Genomic DNA, 25,346 nt, shown 5'->3' with positions numbered 1-25,346 from the left:
TGTTCTTCTTTCTCTGGGTGTTTTATGGGTACTCCTGCTGTTCAGGTGATGTCATGACATGCATTAAAGCTTTCAGGATAAGCCAAGTTAATTTACATCCTGATATAACTTACCTGGCCTTGGACAGGGGTCAGGAATTAACCGTATGCATTGGGTTTATGTTCATGCTTCCATGAGGTTAGATCTTCAAATTATGAGATGCAAGAGGCATTTTGAAGGCTGATATTTGCCCCAAAGAGACAATACATATCTCAGGAAATTACAAGTTACTTATGATCTGATTAAGAAACAGTATACCTCATTACCACTTTCTGCTTTTTGTTTGTACAAGATATTTTTTTACCTAGTCATAACCAACACCTACTTTAAACAGTGTAACTGTTGTTCTATTTTTGAAGGGTGTAATTAAATTGCTGTTTTCTTTTCTTTTGTTTTGTCCTACTAGTGGCTAGTTCCAGTTTAACTGACAGACATTGGGGCATCTTGTTCTTACAAGTGGGGCAGTCTTTAGTGTTAGACATCTGAGAGCAGTTCTCAAGTGTATCTAAAGCAAAGGGGACTCTTATACTTACCTGCACAGGCCATTTATATTTACAATGCTAATAACAGGGAGTGTGGCATAGTTGGAAGGAGGGATAAACCGCTACTGCTGTTGTTGAAGTGTCCTTGGTATGCAATTGTTGAATCTTCAAAGTTTTCTGGTAGATGTGTAGTATTAAATACATATAATATGAGCATGGAAGCTATAAAAATGCATTTGTATGCATCTTAAAAATTCAGGTACACATTCAAAGAAAGGTTTCACCACTGTATTTTAAATGTATTCAGAAGTGCTTTGGAAAAGAATTTGTAATTCAGCTTTCTGAATACATCGTAGAGGATCTGGTGGCCCTCAGTGGAAAAGAATAAGAACTTGCTCCCATTAGTGATTCTGCACTACTGAATTAAATTAGGTTTTGAGAAATTATTGTATTTTATAGAGTAATTGTAATGTTATTCTTAGTCTACTACAAATCTGAAATACCATAAATATGCTACAAGAAACCCTCAGTTGAGGTGGCAGCTGCTTTGAGCTCAGGTTATGCTGGGGTTTCTTTTAAACAGCCGTTCAAGAGTGAGTTCATTCTGCAAAAGCCTGCTGTAATAATAAGGGTCTTAGCTGTATTTGTCAAGTCCAGTCAACTATTCTACTTAGATGTTTCTTTTCCCCTCTTTTGGCTAAATAATTTCAATTTTTTTCCACTTTATACACTTTGAAGTACTTGATTTATTGATTTAAATGTCTTCTTTGAAAGCAGTCTGCTCTTCAACATTTTACATGTGATTTTTATTTGCTACATCTTTCTAAACGTTCTCAAAAAATGTTGTCAAAACTAGACAAAAATAAAAGAGTTACTTTTTTAGTAAAAAAGACAACATCCATAAACACTTCTGTTAATAAAATATTATTCTTTCAATATATCATTCATACTTACCTTCCCTAAAAATAATTACTTGAAATGTTCTACATTTCTGGGTATCTAATTTTGATTGTTGTGATAGCAAATGCCAGTAAATTACATTTATATAACCAATATGTAAGTACCAGAAAGAAGTTATCCTACATGCTGAAATTAGTGTACAGATAATTTTTAAAGAAAAGAGGTACCTTTCATTAAATTTTTGTGGGCTATTATTTGTCTGTATCTGTTATTACATTTTGGTTGTTTATTGCTGAAATGAGTAATCACATTCCAACCTCTTTCTTTTCTCAGCCAACTGCACCTATAATATGTGAGTTCTTGACAATGATGGCAGTGTGTCATACAGCAGTTCCAGAAAGAGAAGGTGATAAAATTATATATCAAGCAGCATCTCCAGGTGAGACTCAAATAACTCAGTGAACATATTCTATCAACTCAACAAGCAAATTTTATTCAGTTTATTGTTTCTGAAGAATCTTCCAAAATAAAAAAAAAAAAAAAAAAAATCCCTCAAAAACTAATTGGTATCAGCTAGAATCAGTTCTGTAAAAAGGATTAAGACTTTTAAAATTTTTGTTAGAAAATACCTTTGAATGTCCCGTGGATTATGTAAGGGCAAAGAATCAGTAACCATGCAGCACTACTGAGGTGTCAGATTGCTGTGGAATTCTAAAGGAGGTGCTCAGAAGTAGCTAAAAATCAAATCAGGAAACAAATTGATGTCCTTGCTTATTCTATAAGCCTATTCTGTACTTGGTAACCATTTTACTGTTTTAAAACAGAGACTGTGTAAGCAAAACAGAAATGTTTTTAATAGAAGTCGTGATAAATTCTGTTAAAGATTGAGAAAGTATCATCATGCAAAAGGTCTGTTTCAAGCCTTTTGTGGTTCATAGACAGTTTTTGAATTTAGAAAATTATTAAGGCAGAATGAAGAAAATATGCTCAGCTCTGCTGAGCTAATATGTTACAATTTATGATGGGAAAAATTACCTAAAGTGAAGAGGTTCTTCCTTGGCTCCCCAGATTCTAGGTGGCTACCTTGCTGAATCCTGTCCTAAAACAGCTGAAAGACAAGGGCAGAGGTAGTGCCATAAATAAAATTGACTAAGTCATGGCAGTGTTTTACTGGGCACTGCAAGCAAACTTTGTTTTGACATTCTGGGGCATTTGGAGAGAACTGATGGCTTTTGGAAATGTGATTGCTGGTTTCCTGAATGTAGATGTTGAAGTTACTGTTATTTACAGGAATGACTTACCACTCTTCTATTCCAAATGAGAACTTAAAGAAAGAATATTGTACATTGTCCAGTGACCTACTGAAGAAGGTGCTAACCTAGGTGCTTTGAGTAGGGTGCTCTCGTTACTGAGCTGAGAGGTGTGCTCCTTTCAGGGCTTGTATTCTCAGAACTGTAAATTCATTTCATCAGTTTTCACAGGAGAAACAAAGAGCTTGTTCTAGCACAACATTTAGTCTTGAAATCCATAGAGGAAAAAGGAAGCGAAAAGTAGAAAAGCCTGGACTATATTTATTAAATCATGGTTAACAGTTTTCTGGTGCATTTGTTAAATAACTATTTGACTTGCTGCAGATGAAGGAGCATTGGTCAGAGCAGCCAGGAATCTTCGTTTTGTGTTCACTGGAAGGACGCCGGACTCAGTAATCATTGAGTCTGTAAGTACATTGGAGTAACATTTTAATTTACTGTACTTGCTTCTACTTTACTTTAAATAATCTGAATAACTGCATTATGATACATTTGTTTTGACATATTGTTTGGTTGGTTTTGGTTCTTTTGCTTGGGATTTTTTTTAATTCTTACCCTTCTGGTTTTGTTTTTTTTTTTATTATTCTTCAGTTGGGACAGGAAGAGAGATATGAACTGCTAAATGTCCTGGAATTTACAAGGTAAATTTGTACTTGGTGTCTTTTTTTTTGAAAATACTTAGACACTTCTCTCATGGATAAAAATGCTTGCATTTTTTATATTTTTACAGTCAAAGTATGCAGGTTGTGTAGCGTGTATCTGTGTAATATGTAAACACACTATAGACAAAGCAGAGTACATAATTAAGATTACACTTGCTGGTTTATTGTAAAACATTTTCTGAGGCCTTTTTTTTTCTTGTTGTCTACATTGTGACTAATATTTTTCACTTTTGCCTTTGCTTAAAGATTAAAAAATTCTTTGATCTCAAAAATTAAAAAAAAAAAAAAAAGAAAAATAATATAGGAAAGTATTCAAACTTCTAAATGTATTTCTGAAAGCTTTGGCACCATATGATTTATTTAAAAGTAAATGTATTTATCATGATTGATAAAACAAATTTTGCACTTGACCTTAGATACACTTGTATAATTATGGCTTGTTTAAACACTTTAGACTGAGACTCATTATCTTCTGAGCCACATCACTACAGTGTTGACCCTTTGGTTTACTTGGGATATCAGTATGATATATTTTGCTTTCAGGAAAAATTTTGAGTTAAAGTTCTTGGAGTTATAAATGTACCCATAAGAAATATTGATGCAGTTTCAATTCTTATGTAGAGCTGTTTATATTGTATCTGTGTGTGCTGCCTGTGTTCTAATTGTTTGTGTAGGTCTGTTGCTTACTTTGGCACAGGATAAGGAAGAGAATTGCATGTAGAGGAAGTTCCTTTTTTTCTTAAAATTATTACTCATAATTGTGCCTGTGGAAAGTGATTGTTGTTTTCCTTCCTGTCATATATTTCCCTTGAGCTTAGCTAAAAATGAAACCAAAGAAAAGCAACAAAAAAAGAAAAAACAATAAATAAAACAATCCAGTGCATGAGAGACAGACTGAAGATCTATAAGTCGTGTGAAATCAGAGTAGTTGCCTATAGTTATAGTAATAGCAATAATAATATGAAGCAATGAAAGATGCAACAGAATGTAATTTTAATAGTTTTGAATGTCTTATAATGTCTGCTTGCAATTAATGTTCATTTTATATATTGTGGAGGACATGCATGTATTTTTTAGATATATGTCATGGTTGGTTTTTTTTTGCAGGCATTGCTTGCATTTTGTTTTCTTGTAAGTTAGCAAGTATGCAGTGCAAAGTGCATTGCTGTTAATTCTACTTCTGTGAAAGTTCATACTGTGTTTCTGGAGTAGCAGTGAATGATTGCTACTTTGTTTCTGGTTTTGATCTTTGTCTTGATTCCATAGATTTTTTTTAAAAACTTCTGCTTAGGTCTAAAATTGTAATTTAAGCAGAGATAATTTATGGAGATGGGAGAATTGCTTTTAAATCTCAGCCTTTGGAGATACAAGTTTTTTGGTGGATACTGATCCCAGAATTTTATTAAGTATTCAGTTTTTATAGGTGTTTTAGTTCTTATTCTCCAATATTTAACCGTGCTTGGACTTGACTTGTTGGAAGCACTAGAGGTCACCCGTGTTCCACAGCAAGAGAAAGTTTGGCTCCAAGACAACACTATTTGTATGAGTAGGAGCATGTACCTTCAGAGAAGTAGTCTGTTTTGAATAAACTGTTGAGTTAAGAGTTTCCAGGTGTTCCAAGTTTTTCCCAGAAGAAATGCAAATGAATTCCTTGCCACTTTCCAGTGAGGCTAGGTTAGGACTCTTCTGCAAGTAGAGCACAACATTTGCTAGGACAGTCTTCTGGAGAAGCGTGTTACAGAAGTAAAACTTGTAGGAATACTTGCTAGACTTGTCACTTCTGGTATTCTCTTTTTTCAGTGATTACACTTGTGCCTGTGAAAGGAGAGGTAGACTTTATACAACATAGTAATTATACTTTGTTCATGGCAAGGAGGTAGTTGTCAGTCTAACTGGCAGGTGAGCATACTGAAAGCAGCTGGAAGTACTATACTGATAATTCTTAAAATTAGCAAATAGTGTCTTAATAATTTGTGCTCAGTTTACATAGCCTCCAGTAGATAGTCTGCTCAATTGCCACAACTGCTGTGGTGCCTTTGCTTCTAGGAAGTGAAGGGTTGTTCAGATTCCCTGCTGTTCAGGCCTTCCTGTACTGTTAATTGTGCAGTGTGTTTGCCTGTACTTGTATTCTGTCACCTGGTGCTGTAACAAACAGAAAAACTGCAGCTGTCTCTTGGCAGTCCAAACCAACTCGTAGGATATGTGTCTGCAGGGCAGGGGAAAGCAAGGCTCAGTGTCAGAGATCCACAGGCATAGAAAGTCTTATCTTTGGTTTCATCTCTGTGCCAACTACGTGCACTGTGTTTTCACCTGGGCCAGTTGCGAAATTGAGTAAGATTTTGAGTGTGTGATTCCTGGCGTCATTAACCATAAGCACTGTCCACTATCAGTGCACAATTTGCACATCAGTCCTTGCATCAACGTGTCACTTCTAGCAGTGCTACTGAATGAGGTTTTGTTTTGTATCTGCTTGTTTTCCTAGAGGAAAGATTTGCATTTTTAGCACCAGAATTAATTTCACTGGCAAGTATTTAGTGCATATATTGTAATAATATCTCAATATCTGGAGTATGTACTGTCTATTGATTTAATGACTGATTTTCATCTATATCCCGAGGGCATACCTCCATAGTCTATCAGAAATCATCTGTGATAGTTACAGTTTAAACCTTCTTGCCTGAATTGCTATATTTTTGATTTATGATGCCAGTGTATTTACCCATAATTCATACCTTGATTAGTCGTCTCTCCTGTGTGTTTGGTTTCATGAGTAATTTACATTTGTCTTAGCTGTTGTAATGGGCAGACAGAAGACATCCTAGAGCATTTGAGGCCTTACCTCCTCTCAATCATTCAGAATGCTCCAGAATACACTGATTTTGTGACTGAGCACCTGATACTTGTAAAAGTAAAAGAAAGAATGAGTGGCTGACAGAGGAGGTACCGAAACCTCTGTAGCAGTGTTTGTTTTCTGTGGTTATTTATTCTTAAATCAAGTCAGATTGCAGAGTACCTGGACCTATCAAGAGCTGCTTCTGAAAGTGGCGAATCTTGTGACTGAGGGAAGTATTTCTGTCCCTTTAATATGCTTCTGTCTCTTTATAATCCCTTTGCAACTCCGTGGGAATTACCAGCTATTCTTCCTCTTTGTAACAGCCTGAGGGGTTACCCAGCCTGCAGGTACATAGAGATCACAGCAGAGGGTCTGCAGGGCTCCATAGCACATAAGGACATGGGGGCTTTTTTCTTACTCTTTTTTTTTAAATTACAGATTATTAAAAATGACTATTATCAAAGGAATGTATGCAAACACACCTTGAGGATGATTTGCTTGGGGCTGACTCATAGAGAGGCTCCATGTTGGGTAGAAGTAAGTCATTTTGTGTGGGGCACAGACATAAGGGAATGCAGGACACCACCACATTCAGCAGTCAGTAGATGCTGCTAATTTCTGTATTTCACTTAGGACAGTAGATGATGGTGTCTTCTTTTCTCCCAGACGAATTTTTATTTTTCCAGATTTTTGTCAATTCCTAATTTCTTGTGATATTTTCTCCCTTTTCTAGACAAAAAGTTCTTGTTTTGTGCATATTGATGGTATCTCAGATGTCTCAAATTTGTAGGCTTGCCGTCATTTTCTCTGTCACTATTTCAGCAAATATTTTCTGTTCAGTATTGTAACCAGGTCATCTTTATGGCTGTTCACATCGCTTCTATGGAGAACAAGCAGAACAAAACAGTGGTCTCACACTGACAGCTATTTGTGGTAGTGCAATTTAGTGGCTTACTGTAGTTCACCAGGAAAAGGAGCTAAAACTGTCACTGCCATAAAAAAGCTCATAAAAAGTTAGAAGTCCTTGACAGTAACTATTTGTCATTAACTTTATTGTAGTTTTACTAAGAAAGTGCATGTCAGTCAAGATTCAATATCTGTCTTTATAGATAAAGTTTCAGAATTCTATAGGAAAATTATTGGTTATTCTTTGAGACATCTTCAGTACAATAATATGCAGCATAATCAAAGGACTTCAAAGTTGCAATCTTCTGGTATTGCAAGACAAGTACAAAACTGCTGAGTTTTTACCTGTCAAGGGCAAATATATCGAATTATTGTTTATGCGCCCCCTAACCTACTGTAATTCCTCCACTATTTCTGATCTGAACATTCAAGCAAGTGTAATGAATTGAAGTAGCAGTAGGCTAGATAGCCTTGGCCAGAATCAGTGTGGATCTGAGCCTTGATTTATTTTATGCAGCTTAACTGTAGTTTGGATGATCCTAATTTCTCCAGTGTTGTCTAAGTAGATTCCCAACTGGACACTGTCTAAAGCTTTTTGGAATTCTACTTACCTGAGGTTTAGAGGTGAAATGGAAAAGAAGTTGCAGTAGTTAATGGCTTTGTACTGGCTTTTGTGCAATATCCACGGTAACAATGTAATTCAATATTGCTGTTTAGAAATTTTTACTTGAAGCAAAGAGCACACCCAGGTGGAATTAGAAAATGTTTTCCTGAACATGCTCTTCAAGCTGTTATTTCACCTATAATTATAAATTTATTTCCTTCATCTATGTCCACATTCCATTTTCAGGTTGTTTTCCATGGCAGTCTGAACTTAGGAACCATTCATGTAATAATGCTCTTTGATGATGTATGAATGGGATCCAATTCCAACAGGAACCAAAATTGTTAAAAGACCATTTATTTCCATCTCTGTTTTACTCTGAACTGTTTTATGAGAAATGTTTTGTTCCCTGAATAGTTTCTGTAGATTTATTTATAAAGTTTAAATTTGAAAGACTTGTGATATAAATACACATCTTGACAGGACGTGATCTTGCACTTAAAGAATGCTTGTTGGCGAACCTCAAAGGGAGGAAGACAGTAAGCAGATCAAGTGTCTTCTCTATGCTTTCCTCCAATTTCTACCTCAGTTACAAGGGCAAAAAGAAAAAATAACTTGGATTTTATTAAGAACTGAAAGCCAGAGAGTAGTTAAATTTTTTGAAGTTAAAGTCCCTTTCCAGTTCTTAGCATACTGAAAACTTTGCATGATAAATGAAACTCTGGGATATCAGTAATAGGATTGCATCACAGTACAGTGTATGTGCAACTCTGGCTGGCTGGGAAGGAAGGAAGGAAGGAAGGACTGAAACAGTCCATGGTACACTACCTCTTTATGGTATTGATGATGATTGTGCTTTAAGGTGCTTTTTTGTCATCAGTACACAGTATTTAGATGAAGATATAAAAATACAGTTTTGATGCGAAAAGGGCTACAGAAGTATGCACAGAAAAATAGCATTCGTTTTAATTGTTGGATACTAAAACTGTTTCCCCTCCCAGCCAGCTGATAACATAATTCAGAGTAGATAGGACTGACTTTTTATCCTGTGTGTAATACAAGATATATATTGATATTATTAGGTAAAATATTGGTAAATGCTTGTATTTATGAACCACCTTATATAGAGAATTTTTCTCTTTCAGCACTAGGAAGAGAATGTCAGTGATTGTTCGCACACCATCAGGGAAGTTAAGACTCTACTGCAAAGGAGCTGTGAGTTTTGTTCTCTTTTCACTGTAACAAAGAATACATGCTACCAATACAAATACGAAAGCGAAAGATTGTAATAACTGCAGTCAAAACACTGAAAATGTGGGGGAAGGAATGTCAATGTACCTCTTTCCATTTACATTGTTTAGCTATGTAGCTGTTCAGTGTGATGAACTGGTTAATGTCTTTTTCTACTGACTGCCTATGAAAGTATGACAGGCCTGTTCATCCTATTCTTTGTACTGTATTAATACCTTTATGCTTCCTATTAATTGCTTCCTTCTGTACTCCAAGAAAATGGATGAACATGTATTAATTATACTTGCTGGAATAGCTGAGCATGGATCACTAGATAGAGATAATAATCTAGCATAACTGACTAGATGGAAATTTTAACCAACCACTGATATTACACAGAAGTAAATTTTCCCTAAAGCAGGACCCGTGGAAAGGTATCCTTATCATAATGCATATGGGAATGGCAGAATTGCTCATTAGCTCTCGGTCTGTATGTCAAGTCAGGTTTAATGGGGAAGGAGATGAAATCCAGTTAGAGAATGTTTTAATGTTGAATATAAATGTCCATTTTTTATCACCTCAAGTGAAGAAAAAAACCTGTTGTTAATATTCTGTGTGTTAAGCTGGCTACAGAAAGCAGTTTTGAAGCACTAATTTTACTTTGTGGGCTTAATATTAAGAAAAAGACAACATTTTGGCACTTTTCAAAGTAAGGGGAAATAACATCAAATATGTAGAAGAAATAAACTGCATTATAGCAGAATTCATAAATTTAGAAAATCTAAGGATTTGAATGTCCTTTTTTAACTTCTGAAATAAGATTATGTCTATTTTTGATGCTTAAATAATACAGTTCTATTTTTCTGCCATTTTCCTACATGATTTATATTGTCTACCCAATAAACAAATAATTTTTCTATTAAAGTGTTCCGAGATGTATTTATTTGTTTTGTAGGATACTGTAATTTATGACCGTCTTGCTGAAAGTTCAAAATACAAAGAAATCACCTTAAAACATCTAGAGCAGTTTGCTACAGAAGGTGGGTGATATTATTCAGTATAAATATGGAATTCAGTTGCTGCTCAACTTTCCAGGTTTTCAGTTTTGTCTTGCTGTAGTGTTTTGCTCATGTTATGTTTGAAAATTACATTTTAGCAATGTCTCCTTAAGAAAAGTCTTCCTCTTCCTAAGAAATTTCACTAATAACTTCATGCTTAAAAAAACCCTGAAAAACAACCCACACACCCACAGAGTACACAGTAGAATCTTCTAGCCAAAACATATTTTTCCAGAGAGCAAACACATAGCACATTGTTTCTGTGAAGATCTCATTTCCCATGGTCACTTTCATGTCCCATACCCGGTGAATGCTGTAGGGATGGCACAGAGGAAGCAGCAGCCAAAGTAGAGATGGTTGGAAATCATTAGTGTAGTGCTTTTAAGGTAACTTTTAGCTGTATTGTTTCTGTCACCAATCCCAGTAAGGGAGATTGCCAGCACTGATATGGTTTGTTTTGGTGTCTGCAGTTTTAATAATCACTTTTACAAAACAGTTGCCAAAGGTGGGTAACCTCTCTGTGAGGGTTTGTGAAGTAGGAATGGTAAGTAAAATTTATAAGACTGCAAAATTAAGATGATTGATAGAAGCAGCCAGTTAGTTAGTTAGTTAATTATAGTGGATTTCACAGTACAGATGTGATGAGAAAAGCAGACTGTAGAAAGGTTTCTGCACAGTTCTAGATGTTCTGTGCCATACCCCCATAGTATCGCAGGAAAGGATTATAGTGTTGTACTGTGCAGTATCATAGTGTTAAAATTTATCAATGAGTTGGTAGAGAGAAGTTGGAAGCACAATTGTAAGAGTTATGGGAATCTGAACTGCAGAGTTTTTACCTCTTTATTTTTCTAATACACTACTACTAGAACATTAAAATTATCTTTAATGTGTCTTCAGAAATAAACTTACACTAGAAAGCAAACTAAAAGACAATGCTTACATTTTGTTAACTGATCTCAGGCCAGATATTCTTGTTATCATGAAAGGTCATTTTTTTGTCATGCGTATGACTTCTCTAGATTTTGTCCTTTGGTTTGTCATGGAATTTAGAGTTTTGACTAGTGGATTAAGCAGCTTCAGTCTCTTGGTTCCATCACTGACAGCAGAAGCAAGTCACAGATCTGTTTCTTTTGTTATTTTTTCATATCAAGATCGGTGCAGGAAATATTTGGTTAGTCTTAAAGAATCTTAAAGTAATAAAGTTAGAATAAATTATACAATGAAGTTAAAAGCTGAACTATACCCAAACAAATTGGACTGATGGTATAGTCCAAAGCCTCCAATACACACTGGGGTTCTAGAAAGGCTTAACTAAATTTGTCAAGAAAAAGTTACTTAGGTGTGAAGTTTGTTTGAATCATAAGGTATATATTTGGTTACAGAAAAGACAAAATTATATCACTATTGTCCTGTGTGAATTTATGTGAAAATTTCAATCCAGTTCTTAATTACCATTCTCATTAAATCAGTAGTGCAATTCCTTAGCAGTCAGGTTGCACTAAATAAATCAACATAAAACATGAAAAATTCCACCTGTCTTTAGAACCACTATACATATGATAGGATTGAGAAGTTTGTTCAGATATTTCTTGTATCCTTCTTTTAAACAGATTAAAAGATCTACTGTTCAGAAGAGTGAATTTCTAACCTTTTAAAAAGCATAAAATCCAATCTTTAAAAAAGCACATATCTCTGGAATTGATTAAAAATTTGATATTTATTTTTACTTCAGATTTAAATTGCAGCCAGCTATGTTGCAAAGTTTCTCATGTGTATCCTTTCATGTGGCAGGACAGTATGTCCTTGGCATTTGCCGCCTGCTCTTGGTGTGTTGTTCAAAAATGAAGTGGTTAGCATGGCTGGCATTTATGTGTAAGCATTTATTAAGCTTGAGTGTTAATGCCTGCTTGGATAAATAGAAAAATCCTCTGTAATTTTCCTGTCTTGTTCCAGTCTGTTAAGAACCAGGCTTGATGATATTTTGTTTTCCACATTTTATTTGGAAGATTCTTTTAAATCACAATGAAAAGAAGCATATTAAAAAGTTTTAAAAAACAATTAGGCAGTAATTTAAAAAGAGAAAGCAAATACCTTGAAAAAACTATTTGCTGTCATTCCATACACTTTGATTTCTTTTCTTCATTTTATTGTCTGCAGAAAATATTTTGCAAGCATTCTGGAAATACTATCACTGTTAGTCAGACATGGATTCCTTTCTTCCCCTTCACCTATATTCATTGCTTTGGACCTTGTTAGCATATCCTTATTATGCAGAGAAAAAAAATCAATTGAGTTGTCAGCCTTGAGTTTATTCTTCTAAGTCTAGATGGTGAGATACCGTGTTCCTAATGCTGTTTAGTTCTTAGAATACCCACATTACACATGGTTTTTATCCTGAAGATACTAAATTACTCTTACATCTAAGATGCATGTATTATTTCATGCCCAACCTTCTGTAATTTCAAAATTGCCACCGGTGCTGAGCTGTGTGCTCCAGGAACCTGTGAGCAAATAAAGGTTACATTTAACAATTCCTGTTTGTAGTGATGTCAAGCGACCAAAGGGTAACTACATTAATCCTGCCTGCCCCACTTGGAAATCTCCTGGCCTGCCAACTGTGGCTAGTATATAAAGAGTTATGTCAACTTCATTCCCTAGAAATCTGGTAATGTGTGAAAATGAGCTGTTAGAGAATTCACACCAAGCTACTTAAATGGAGTGTAAAATGTAGAAAGGTTTCTGCACAGTTCCTAGATGTTCTGTGCCATACCCCCGTAGTATCACAGGGAAAGATTACAGTGTTTTCAAGAAACAGATTTCTTAAAATCATGCAGTCTCAAATTCTTGCTGTAATGGCTTAAATCAGATTTCTGCTGAAGGAAAATATCTGTTAATAATATCAACCAGCTCAAAGGTTGGTGTTGGTAAGTAAAATTGCCAAATGGTACATAATGATTTTATTTTAAGAATTTGGAAAGCTGAAACAATCTGTGAGATGGGAAAGTTAAATGAGGGGATTCAAAGTTGGCTTCTAGATTATAAACTTGAAACTAGAATTTTCTGAGAATATTGAGGAGGGGTGAAGAGGGCAGTTGTAATATTATGCTGATATATTTTAACTTTACTTTTTTCCAGCATAGCAACATTTAAGTTCATAAATCTTTTTCTCAGAAATGCAATTCAGTTTTAGTTTTAGTGTTTCAATGTACTTGCTCAGCAAGTGTTGGGATTTCTTCATGTCTTTTTTCCAGTTTAAGTCAAATATTACATTAAAATTTATTAATTTTTTCTGGTGAAATATATTACATGTATTACATTCAGCTACTTTGAAACTGTTACTCTTGAATAAATTTCTGTTTATAGAAATTTATTTTCATTTTTATGTATATTTAAAAAGTTCCTCAAGATGTGCAGCAGTAGTTTGAAAATCAGGCATAAGCATACATAAAGTACAGAATAATTTCGGTTTTCAAAAACTGAATTTGAAGGCATATCAGAGAGGTGACTGACAAATACTGAATCATTATCTGCTTTCTCTCTAGGCTTAAGAACTCTATGTTTTGCCGTGGCTGAGATTTCAGAAAGTGATTATCAAGAATGGTTAGATGTCTATCACCGTGCTTCTACAGCTATACAAAACAGAGTACTCAAACTTGAGGAGAGCTATGAACTAATTGAAAAAGTATGTGGAGCTTCATGTAGCTCCTGGGGTTTGGGTTGCTTGTGGGGAGGATGGGGTGCTCAGAGGGATGGGCAGAAGAGTGGGCTCTTAATTGTTGTCCTTATTTTCTATACCGTGAAAAGTGAATCACTACTGAGGAATAGCTCTTAGTTATTAAAAAAAAAATCTAGCAATATACTGACGGTTGTGTCATGTAGTCCTTGCAGTTTAAATAATCAAAATGAAAGAACAATTAATCTGACAGAGTTTTTGCTCCAAGTAGCTACCGTGCTGGAAAGTGTCAATTATGGGTTGAACTACTGGAAAGCTTTTTTTCAGAGTTTTTCTAGTGTGTAAAAAAACATAATCACAGATAAACAACATCTGCTTCATTATATAATGATCTTGGAGCAATGGAGTAGTCAAGATTGGAAGGGACTTCAGGAGGTCATCTAGATACAAACCCCTGCTCAAAGCAGGGCTAGTTTTGCTTGCCCAACACTTTGACGAAGTTTTAAGTATCCACAAGGAGGGAGTTTTCCCAGCTGCAGCAGTTAATTATTTTTGATGCTCAACTTAGTCTTTTTTCCTTCTTCTGAATTAAATTTTTATTGCTGCAGAATGTGACTGATGCCTCTTTTTCTTTAACTATGCAGCATGCATTTTGGAGAAGGATGGCTGCTCCGCAAGCTTCAGTTAGCAGAAGGAATGCCTCCCTTAGTCTTACATTTTTCCCACATTAAACTCATCCTACTTCTTCAGATACTCTTTGTATAGTGTGCTCTGGGCCCTAAGCTATTTTTGTGTCCCTCTGTTGGTGTTGCTCCACTTTGTCAGCCTCTGTTTTACTGAAGGCCCATAAAGTGAGCCCAGATACAGCATCACAAGAGCAGAGCCTTAAGTTTCTGGCAACACTGCTTCTGGAGCAGCCAAGCGTGAGGTTAAGACTTCACTGCCTCAACAAAAAAATTACTATTTTGACTGTTAAATTTATGAGAAAAAGGAGTGCATGAGACCAAGAGTGTTTGAAGTTTTGATACTTAAATTTTGGGGGGTTATTTATGGGGTTTTTTTCCAAGGAAAGTATAAGAGAGATTAGATTGATGAAACTGCTTAGAATTCAGAGCCTCATGAATCTGTGGTGTTTAATACATGGAAAAGGGTCAGGGTATATTACTTCAGTCACTAATGAGCATTACTGAGTAGTTTATCTGGATGTGACAGAACAGTCTTGAAACTTTACTTTTTAATGCCATAACAACCCTGCTGCCTTTACAAATTCGTGTATGAGCTGAACAAGTTACTTCCTCAGGATGGATTATGCAGGCCATGCTGCTACCAGGATTGCACACTATTACATGTATAATGGTGTCTTTAATATTTAGCTAGTTTTAAAGCTATAGAAATAGGAAATACAAAAATGGCTGTATTCACAAAAACTATGTATATTTGCTCCATAGGAAGCTAAAACCCAACACAAAATACTAAGAGAAAATGACAGGTGTTTTGGATTTTTTTTACAATGTGATATCATTAAAAAAGAGAAGGTGTGGTATTAGTACTCCTGAAGTCTTCAAATCAGAGAGGTACTCCTCAGGAAATGGTAGCTGTGGCTGAGCAAGCTACTGAGCTATTGAGTGAATAATTGAACTTTGAGTGGCCACGCTGTGCAGTTTTGTCATGCCACACAGGTGTCTAAGTTAAAGCTCATGGAATAAAGTGGAAGTCCTTTATTTGTTGGTACCAAATCTGATTAATGAGTTTAGAGAGCATTAATCTTGTCATAAATACAGAGAATTAAATAAATAAATGGAACATTGAAATTGTTATAATAACAATTGTTATTATATTATTGTTAAAATAACAATATAGTAAATAAACAGAAAAGAAAAACTTATATGTGTGTAATATTTTATGTTCACAGAATCTTCAGCTGCTTGGAGCAACAGCAATTGAAGATAAACTACAAGACAAAGTGCCTGAAACCATAGAGACACTCATGAAAGCAGACATAAAAATTTGGATACTTACTGGGGACAAACAAGAGACTGCCATTAATATTGGTATTATATTTGCATTTATTTGATGTCTTTGTTACAGGCTTGAAAATAATAGCAGTTGATGAAGTAAAATTTCTTTCAGAATGGAAAGTTGTCTTGTAAAAATAATAGTATTATATGTCACTCCAGAACCTGAATGTGAATTTATTTTTTAGTCAGTGATAGGGGGAAGGTAGGGAATGGTGAATTCTGTCTCTTTTAAAATACTAAGAGCAAGAAAACGTTACGTTAGAGAGGAGGTAAAAAAATAGGAAGTTGTACTTTTTTATAGCATATGAAATTAATTAAAAATAATATATTGGTTTTTGACAGTGAGAAGGAATAATATTAGGAGAATGTAAGTATTCTTAGTTTCCCTTCTCTATTTTTCTTTCTTCCCAAGAAAAGTGAATTAAAGTACTATAATCTCTTAACAAAGGTTTATTTTTATTTTTTCCTTTTATTTTGAAGGATGGTAAAAAAAGAGTAATTTCAACAATGATAAATCTGTATCATTAAATAGTTATACATGAAAGCTGCTTTTAACATATAGTATTCTTTGTGTGACCATATCAGCACTTACTGCCGTAGTGTAGATACATGTCCAAAATAAAGCCTTACTTTAGCCATATGGATCCTTTTTATTGGATGTTATTATTTCTAATCTTAAAGAACTCTACATATGCACGTGATACAGTTGATCTAAGGTTATTTTCCTTAGTACTTTCACGTTTGAGGCAATACACGTATGTAGTGGTTTCACGTTCACTAAATTTTGGTCTTGGTACTTACTCTTTTTGTGGGAGAGAGACTAGGAGAAAAACAAAGCAGGCTCAACTTTAAAATTAACAAATCGTTTATTAACATACACTAAAAGAATAGAAAAAAAAGAAAGTTGGAAGAAAACCTAAAATGGAATCAAACTTCAAAACCACTTTTCCCTCCCTTTACAAACTGTTTACTTTCTTAAAAACCAACATAAAGAGACAAAACTTGTAATTTTCAGTCAGTTTCACTATCTGACAATAGTCTTTCATCAATTCATTAGGGGAAGAGTATCTTCTAGAGTCATGGATCCCACTGACGACTTAGAACAGTTCGCTTGTGGGTTTTAAACTGTCACAAAAACAACCACCCAGAGAAACCTGCCTTTGTGACCCTCCCAGGAGCAGTTTCCCAAGCTGCTTATGGGTCATGGGTCTTAGACTTTTGCATACTGGGGTGTCACCTTTTAAAGATGAATAACTCCAAAGCAAAGGATTCTTCGCCTCAAGGTACAGAGATATCTTCTCACTTCTTCACTGGCGCAGAGGGCTTCTCATCTTTATCTCTGTTCAAGCATCTTATAGGATATTACTTAGTTCATCACAAACACCTTTGCTTAAATCTACACACAAATTAAAACAATCATCTCCTTAAATGCACATCTTTCCTGTGATTTAAAGGAATTACCTAAATATAGGGTTCATTTCTATGGCTTAAGTAAGAATAGAACAAGTAACTCTTCAACTTTCTGTCTTAATAGTGTTTTTTACGTTTACTCTGTCTTTCTTTACTTTCTCAGAGAAGGGCTAAGCTCTGGAAGCTTCATGTTGCTAAGAAAGAGTTAAGTCTGCTCTGAGTCTTTGTCTCTCTCTCTGTAGCTCGTGGTGTTAGATGTTCAGGGCCGAGTTGATGAGTGAGGAAGAACTCAATGAAATATCAGAGACTGGAGCACTCAGGCAGTCCAGAATCACAAAAAAACACAGGCAGGATCATAAATGCCTTCTCAGCCCACCCCTCGGTGCAAATCGGGGCAGCTTCGGCCGAAATGGTGCCCATAGCTCTTATCAGGGGTGTGGCAGAGATCTCTCTGCTCCAGAGAAGTCTGAAGAAAGTAGCTGTTACAAAACAGCAACCTCTCCTTCCCACCCTTTTACTTGGGAGCCGATGGAATCTGGCCAGGCCCAAGGCTAGCTCCCCCCCCAAAAAGGGGGAGCAGCAGGCCTAACTCGATGCCATCTGTCTCTTCTCCAGCCAAAAGAAGAAAAAAGACCCACCTACAAAAAATCAAGGAGTTTTATATGGTACTTCCCAAAGTCGCAGCTAACAACTTCAGTAGTCAGAATAGAGGCCAATATTCTAACTAACTCTCTGATAGGACCCTGTCTCTTCCAAAGCAATTCCCAGGTCCTGACCTGGAGAATTATTTTACATTCTTTTATAACTAAAAAACTAAACTGTACTAACCCATGACAGCATAATACCAATATTTCCACTTTTTAAAGAATGGTGATAGATACATACTTTTGACTAGGCAGCCTACAGCATTAGCACAGAAAATGCATCCTGTTTAGTTCATCAAAGAATAAAATAAAAGAATGAAAAGGTGTATATATGCAAGTTTTGAAGGAAATGCAAGTTGTAGTCTAAAAATTTACAAGGCTCTGGGGGATCTGTTGTTTTCTATAACTCTGTTTAGAGCACCTCTGAACAAGGCAGAACACTTGCAAGTTGCAGCAAGGGAAATTCTAGCTGTTCTTTGTACCTGTATGTACTTTTATGAAATGCAATATAATTTTTATCATTTATTTCAGCTAGGGAAATCTTATTTTTAATTCTGTCTATAGTTCTCTTACAGGAAAAAGAATGCTGTATTATATTAAAATGGATTTTGCGAAACCGATTTTTAAAAACAAAGTCTTTCCTAACAGGTCACTCTTGTAAACTTTTGAGGAAGAACATGGGACTAATTGTTATAAATGAAGGCTCTCTTGATGTAAGTAAAATCTTCAAAGTCCTCAGTTAATGAAACATAATTTTATTGCTTAAAATGTCCAGATATCGTGGTGAAGGTGATGTAAAAAATAAGTTGGAGTGTCTATTTATCTGGACAAACATAGAAAATGTTTGTCCCCCCATTGTTTGGGGGGATGTTGTTAATGTTTGTTCTGGGGGACTGCTTTCTTAATTTTAGTAATCCATGCTTGGAAGACTGTATGGTCTTTGTGACAAAATGTTACTGAATAACTGGAAAACAATCTACGCCTTCTGAAATTACGGTGTAGCTACTACACAAAAGAACTTCACAATTATGAGCAAAGAAATTCCCTGTAGTAGATTTCATCCATGCAGGCTCAAAGCCAGAAGCTTCACTTAATACAAGCGTTACAAATTAACCACTTCTAGTGTAATGATTCAAAAGTTCAATAAATATCTATCAGGCAATATCTTTCTATAGTAAATTTATATCAATATATTTTAAGAATAAGAGGTAGTAGCTGCAATGACTGTATTGTAGCTACACTGTACTCCCTATTTCAAACTGGAGTGTCTAGATTGAGATCTGTTTCATGACCTTCCCTGGCTGACAGCCCTGTAGTTCTCCCAAATCCTCCTTCTGACCCTCTTGTAGATGGACATCACATTGGCAAACCTCTGGCTGTGTGGGACTTCCAAGGTTAACCAGGACTAATGAAAAATGTTGGATGTGGCAGAGCCTGGTGAGCTCTTCCACCAGCTCCCCCAGAACCCTCAGGTGGATCTCACTGGGGTCTGTACACTTGCATATCTAAATGGAAGAGACCATTTACTCCTGGATTATAGGGATTTCATTACATAGAGGAAACAGTAGATGGGAGGAATATGACTTTTCATGTGTTTTCATGTGTTGTTTAAATTTTATTAGAAATTAAACAGTCCACAGAGATGAGAAAAATTGATACTTCCTTTATGTTGCAATATTTCTTAATTAGAGAAGATACTCTGGAAAATAGTTACAGAAATTGTTGTCATTTTAAAGACTTTTTAATGTGTAATTTTAAACAGTGGAACTTCATTTCTGTCAGTTTCTAGTGAGAGAGAGCCTGGAAATGAGTGCAGAATTCTCCAACAGCCTGATCTCATTTTAGATGAAACAATGAATCTTTAGAAGGCCAATAGAAGCAAAATAGTTAAAAACCATTGACAACAATCTGTGGAACTGGGAGGAGTAATTTGAGTTGAAAAGGCAAAGCAGCATCTTTAATTTCATTTCAGAGGGTTTTGAGATTTTTAGTAAGTTCAGTGTTTCATTTTTATGTGGTTACACCAAATTTTGTTTATGTATGCCTGACATCATTGAAGTAGCACAATTATTTCTTCGGTAAACTTGTAAAAAACTATGGGAACATGTTGTCATAGGATGTCATTAGCTTCCAAAGTCAATATTTTACAAGCAGAAGAGGTTTTTTTCATTTTCCTTTCACCTCTAAAATACTTTCTACTTCTGGGCTGTGAAGCAGGAAACAGAAGAAAATTGTATTGTAGCTCTCCAAAGGTCTTTCAAAAAGAACAAAGCAATCAAGCAGTATTTTTTGTTCTTCATGGCACTCTATGGTAGAGCTGCACTGTAGCTAATAGATGTCAGGGACCTTCCCAAAGCAGGCTGCTGCATAAATAAATACATATGGGTGTATTGTCTCCTGAATGAAATCTGAAGTTCTCAGTACTAGATCACAAAATAGTGACTTCTGTAGGTGTGATTCAAACTGTCATTGTTAGCAACTGAAAAATACAAAGTATATTCCTTTGTATAACATGTACTTGATGTTATAATTGTTAAATTATGTTAAAATACTAATTTAATGTGATAGAATTATCAGTTATAATGCCTGTACTTATATAATGAATTACCTGTGTTTCGTTTTTTCTAAACTTTCAGGAACATTTTGTATAATAGCAGATTCTAGTATCTCTACGTACGTGAATCATCTTTTGTATTATTATATTAGTTTTCTGTATACCTGTGTCTTTTGGCAACTATTTATGCAACTATTGTTGCCGTTCAAAAGCATTAAAACTTCCACTGTAACTTAGACCCTTTGTTTTTTGGCAGAGTGCAAGAGCAATCCTACACAATATTTCTGCTGTGTTTCTAATAGTGCAGCTATTGCAAATATTCTTTTCACTTTATAATATTTGATAGCAGGATCAAAAGGCAACTTCCTCAAAAACCAAAATGCCAGTGTTTCTGATCACACTGAAAATTTTGGATTTAAGAATATTAAGAATTGAAAATAATGGGACACTTTTTTTTTGTGCAACAGGGAACAAGAGAGACACTTAGCCATCATTGCAGTACTCTTGGTGATGCTTTAAGGAAGGAAAATGATTTTGCTCTCATCATTGATGGTAAATCTCTGAAGTATGCTTTGACATTTGGAGTAAGACAGTATTTCCTGGATTTGGCTTTGTCATGTAAAGCTGTTATTTGTTGCAGGTAAGGTTTACATTATTCTCCATGCTATTTTTATTGACATATAAAAATTAAGAATCTGAAGTTATGAAATACAGTCATTCAAGTGAAATATCACTGTAGAGCCATCTGCAACAGAGCGTACCTGTCAAAGTCGCTCAGATTGCATATTTCCAGAAACATATTTTGTAATCCATTGAGAGTAGTCTCAATGGGTTGGGACTCTAATCTTGTCCTTGAATTGATCTTACAGTTAACGGCAGGTTTGAGCATATCTAGAGTCATCTGTAGGTCTTTCTCCACAGGCTACTTTTCTGTAAGACGTAGATGACACTGTATAAGAAGTGCACAAAAATGTTAAAGGTACAACTCAGGGTGTTTTTTTTTACCGTAAGCTGGTGGAAATGCCGCATTTAGTCATTATTATGCCTGATTATTATACGGTTCTTTTATACCATGAACCCTTCCATCCTTTTCTGTAAATATCAACTATTTCAGCTATAAACTTCCATTGTTCCATTAAAATAAATCAGATTCATCTGAAAAATCTGTTCAAAATAGAACTATTTTTCTGCTTTGCAAAAGGACACAGAACAGGAAGTAATATTATAGTAGCCAAATAATCACCAGGTTTCTAGTCTTTATATCCCTTTTGGAAAGCAATGTCATGCCACCAAGGGATATTTCAATTCATGTTTTTGTGATTAAGCTTTGTAGCCATGCTTCAGCCTGAAACAATTTGAATTCCAAACTAAGGTTTTACTGTCTTTTAAACTGAGAAATTACTCTGATGAACAGTTTATACTGTGAATAAACACTTTCTTAATTGCAGTACTCTTTCAGTAGGAGTATTGTGCTTGTTCTATTAGGTTGAGTTTGCTTAGTACAGTAACAAGCAGGAGATGCACATAGAATGATCTTTTAAAGCTATATTTCTTTTTTTTCTCTTTCCTTGATTACAAAATATGTTTTATGCCGTTTGAAGAGATAAATTTTCTGTTGAACTGTGGGACCATTGAGGGGTTTTCTGTACATAAAGCTTGCATTCTTGTAAAGAAAGAACAAAGTGCAAAATGAAAGTTTCTGTTCTAGTAGTATTCTCTCTGTCATTTCTTCATTTTACACTTCCATAATTACTTAGGTCAGTTGGTTTCGATGCAGATCTAGATATATGTCAGACATATTTTTTGGTTTAGAAACTGAAATACTTGCTCGTAACACTCACTGTTTTAATGTGAACTTTTTTAATAGCCCATGTTTCCCAAAAGTCAGAATTCTGCCAAAATGTTTGTTTGTGTTAAATGCTTTGTCTTTAGTAACAAAAATTTCATCTCCTTGTTTATGAGCTTGAAAACAAAAAGTTTAAAATGGTAGTTTTTAATTAAGGTAGATCACTTTAAAAAAAATTTTATATATATATAAAATATATATTTTATATATTTTATATATTATATATATTATCCAGACTAAACAAAAATGTAAACTGTTTCTTCATCCATATAAAGGCTCTTAAGCTCTCCTTCTCTCTAAAAGTGCGAATTATATCACTTTCTTTTAAGTTTGCAGGCTGCATTGACTTGGGCAGAAGCATTTATTGCCAATGGATCCTTCGTAAGACTAGCTGTAGCGCAGATGATGCTGACAAATATTCAGAAGACATTTCTCTTAAAAAATAAAAACTGTATATGTTATTAATTCCAAGCAGATGTTTGGCTTAAAGACTTTAGGAAACTGAATTCCAACTCGATATTGGTTTCAGAGTAATGTATGCAAGAAGAATGTTAAATGGGTTATTCTGGAGTAAAAAGTATAGCTAAGAGTGAGCAAAATGAATGCAAAATATATTTTACTGGTTTCACCATGAACTTGAGGCAGTGACAGTGCCGTCTTCCAGCTGCCCCTATCACATTGTCTAATAGGGAATGAAGGCACTGTTCCTGAAAAGTTAAAAACATGAAAAATAAGTACTCAGGTCAGTAATCTTCTGTAGAAGCTGGCTGCAGCAAGTCTTGGTACAATTCTCAACAGCAGAGTTCAAATAAAACGTGTACCAAAAGATCATAGAAACATTTTTCTTGTATAGGTGGACCACAGAATTTTTCAGAAGCGCTGTTGCCCAGAAACTTTGATCCCAGGTTCTCCACAAGACTGTACTCATCCCACACAACTTTTTTAGAAGCCCAGTAGTTGTGCTGGCCAATGAATAATGTGATTACGTAGCCACCTTCAATTTGAAGGCTGTACTATTTTTCAATCCTTTATTTTTTTTAAATATATTTTAAAACAGTTCTCTCTAACACACTTGGTAAGCTGACTTCCTCAACATAGAATACACTTTCAGGTTTTAAGTAGTCCAAAGTTCAGAAATGTTGTTTTTTATGAATTTTGCTGTGAATGTGCTTTTAGCATATACCCTTGAAGGGCAATAACAAGACCACATCGCTGACTAGGATGTTAATTGGCCTGGGTTTATTATCTTTTCACAGAATATAAAGTATGTTTTAAAAGTATATTCATTTGAAAGTCTTATATTAAATCTGTCTCTTTTTTTTTAATCCCTTAGGGTATCACCACTTCAAAAATCTGAAGTTGTAGAAATGGTTAAAAAACAAGTTAAAGTTGTAACTCTAGCAATTGGTGATGGAGCAAATGATGTTAGTATGATACAAACAGCACATGTTGGTGTTGGTATCAGTGGGAATGAAGGTCTGCAAGCTGCTAATTCTTCAGACTACTCAATTGCTCAGGCAAGTCATTACACTGCAAAACACCACAATAAAATATTCTAAAGTGTTATTAATATAAATAGTATGCTTTAATTGTATGTTTGTTCATTTTTCATGCTTTTTGCAGTTCAAGTATTTGAAGAACTTGCTGTTGGTTCATGGAGCCTGGAATTATAACAGAGTAGCTAAATGCATCCTGTACTGTTTCTACAAGAATATAGTCCTTTATATTATTGAGGTAATTTACAGTACATGAAATGCTACTTCTTGAAAGTAAAATTTTGATTTTGAGCTTTTGGTTATTATATATGATTTTACAGAAATATTTTAACTGTAAGTACATTCCTACTAGTGCTGAATCTTGAAAACTTTAATAAACTGATTTTTTTTTTTTTTTTTTTACTTTAAACAAACCTGTTGTTTTAAAAATGCATAGTAAATCTTAGTACTGAATGTGCTTATAATATTGCTAGCTTATGAAAATGCTTTGCATTTGACATCATTGCAGTAATCAAGGAATCCAGGTAGAAGTTTGTCTTAAATTTACCCGGAGATGCGTGTGCTTCCTTTCTCTGCGCTGGTGTCGGGGACTGTCAGGCTCACAATCTGAAGCCCTTTTGAAGGTCTCTCATGCACTGCAGGGTGGTTGCTGTTCAGAGCAGTGCCCAGGATTTTTACAGACAGATTTAGTTCCACTCTTGGGTAACTTTCACTTGCTGAATGGGGTGACCGTGCATCCTCAGGCTCCTGTTCAAGAGCAGGCATACTTTCCTGAGAGCAGCTGACCTAGTTTTTTCACCTGGGATTTTAAGGAGTGAAATCTTATGAAAAATACAGTGGTATAAGAGGATTGTGTTGTAATAAATGTACATTTATTGGTAGGTATGGTTAGAACAGAATATAAAATTACAGTTTTCACTACCTTCATGACCACACAGCAACCATAAAATTTTGAACATATTTTTAAATAAAGCTTATTAAAGCTTCTCTCTCCCCTCCCTTCCTTTTCTTCCTTTTCTTCCAATTGCTGCATCTTTAGTAATCATATATATGTGTGTATATATACATATGATTACTAAAGATAGATATATATATATATAGATATATAGAGATATAGATATAGATATATATATAGTAATTATATTAATAATGGATTCAAACTTTTTATTCACAATTAAACTTTGGGTTAAAATGTGGAAAAATACTTAATTTTTGAAAATCTTGACAATGAAATAAATTTTATAGATAGTCTTAGGTATTTTTACATTAATGGGGTTAACAGATGCTCTTTAAATTTTCATAGGTCTTTTTTTATTTATTTTCAAATAAGTATCTTAAACTTGCAAAGTATTCCATTTTACTGGAAGAAAATGCCTTATTTCTGTTAAACCTGTTGTAAACAATAGATTGATATTTCCAATTTTTATACTTATTTATTTGACCTTACTCATTGCAATATTTGAAAATGCTTTAATTGTTTTTTTATGTACAAAAGTTGTAGCCAAAAGAGCGTGTTTTTCTTACCGTATTTTTACATTTTCTAAATTTCCTTTTTTCTCTCCTTACTGTGTTATTACTGCAAATAGATTTCTATCTCAGTAGCAGCAAGGTTCTAGCCTGTTTAGAAAAACATAAAGTAGGAAGCTATAGAAAAAGCAAGTTCACTAAAGATCCTTTCTCG

At 34.8% G+C, this 25,346-nt stretch overlaps 1 protein-coding gene across 4 annotated transcripts in view; it reads left to right on the top strand.

Annotated features, from left to right (window-relative positions):
• Positions 1-25,346, top strand: part of ATP8A1 (ATPase phospholipid transporting 8A1) — a 103,616-nt gene that overhangs the window by 37,930 nt on the left and 40,340 nt on the right. For all 4 annotated transcript variants that reach the window (XM_040064348.2, XM_040064351.2, XM_040064349.2 and 1 more), the window contains 11 exons: positions 1,755-1,860; positions 3,056-3,138; positions 3,323-3,372; positions 8,882-8,951; positions 9,922-10,006; positions 13,567-13,706; positions 15,610-15,748; positions 18,418-18,482; positions 20,791-20,963; positions 23,503-23,686; positions 23,793-23,903. In XM_040064348.2, coding sequence (XP_039920282.1) covers positions 1,755-1,860; positions 3,056-3,138; positions 3,323-3,372; positions 8,882-8,951; positions 9,922-10,006; positions 13,567-13,706; positions 15,610-15,748; positions 18,418-18,482; positions 20,791-20,963; positions 23,503-23,686; positions 23,793-23,903 — 1,206 coding nt within the window. The remainder of the gene's footprint in view (positions 1-1,754; positions 1,861-3,055; positions 3,139-3,322; positions 3,373-8,881; positions 8,952-9,921; positions 10,007-13,566; positions 13,707-15,609; positions 15,749-18,417; positions 18,483-20,790; positions 20,964-23,502; positions 23,687-23,792; positions 23,904-25,346) is intronic.

Source organism: Hirundo rustica, chromosome 5, assembly GCF_015227805.2.
Source record: "Hirundo rustica isolate bHirRus1 chromosome 5, bHirRus1.pri.v3, whole genome shotgun sequence".
NCBI classification, from domain to species: domain Eukaryota; kingdom Metazoa; phylum Chordata; class Aves; order Passeriformes; family Hirundinidae; genus Hirundo; species Hirundo rustica.
This window is presented reverse-complemented; position numbering and strand designations above follow the sequence as displayed.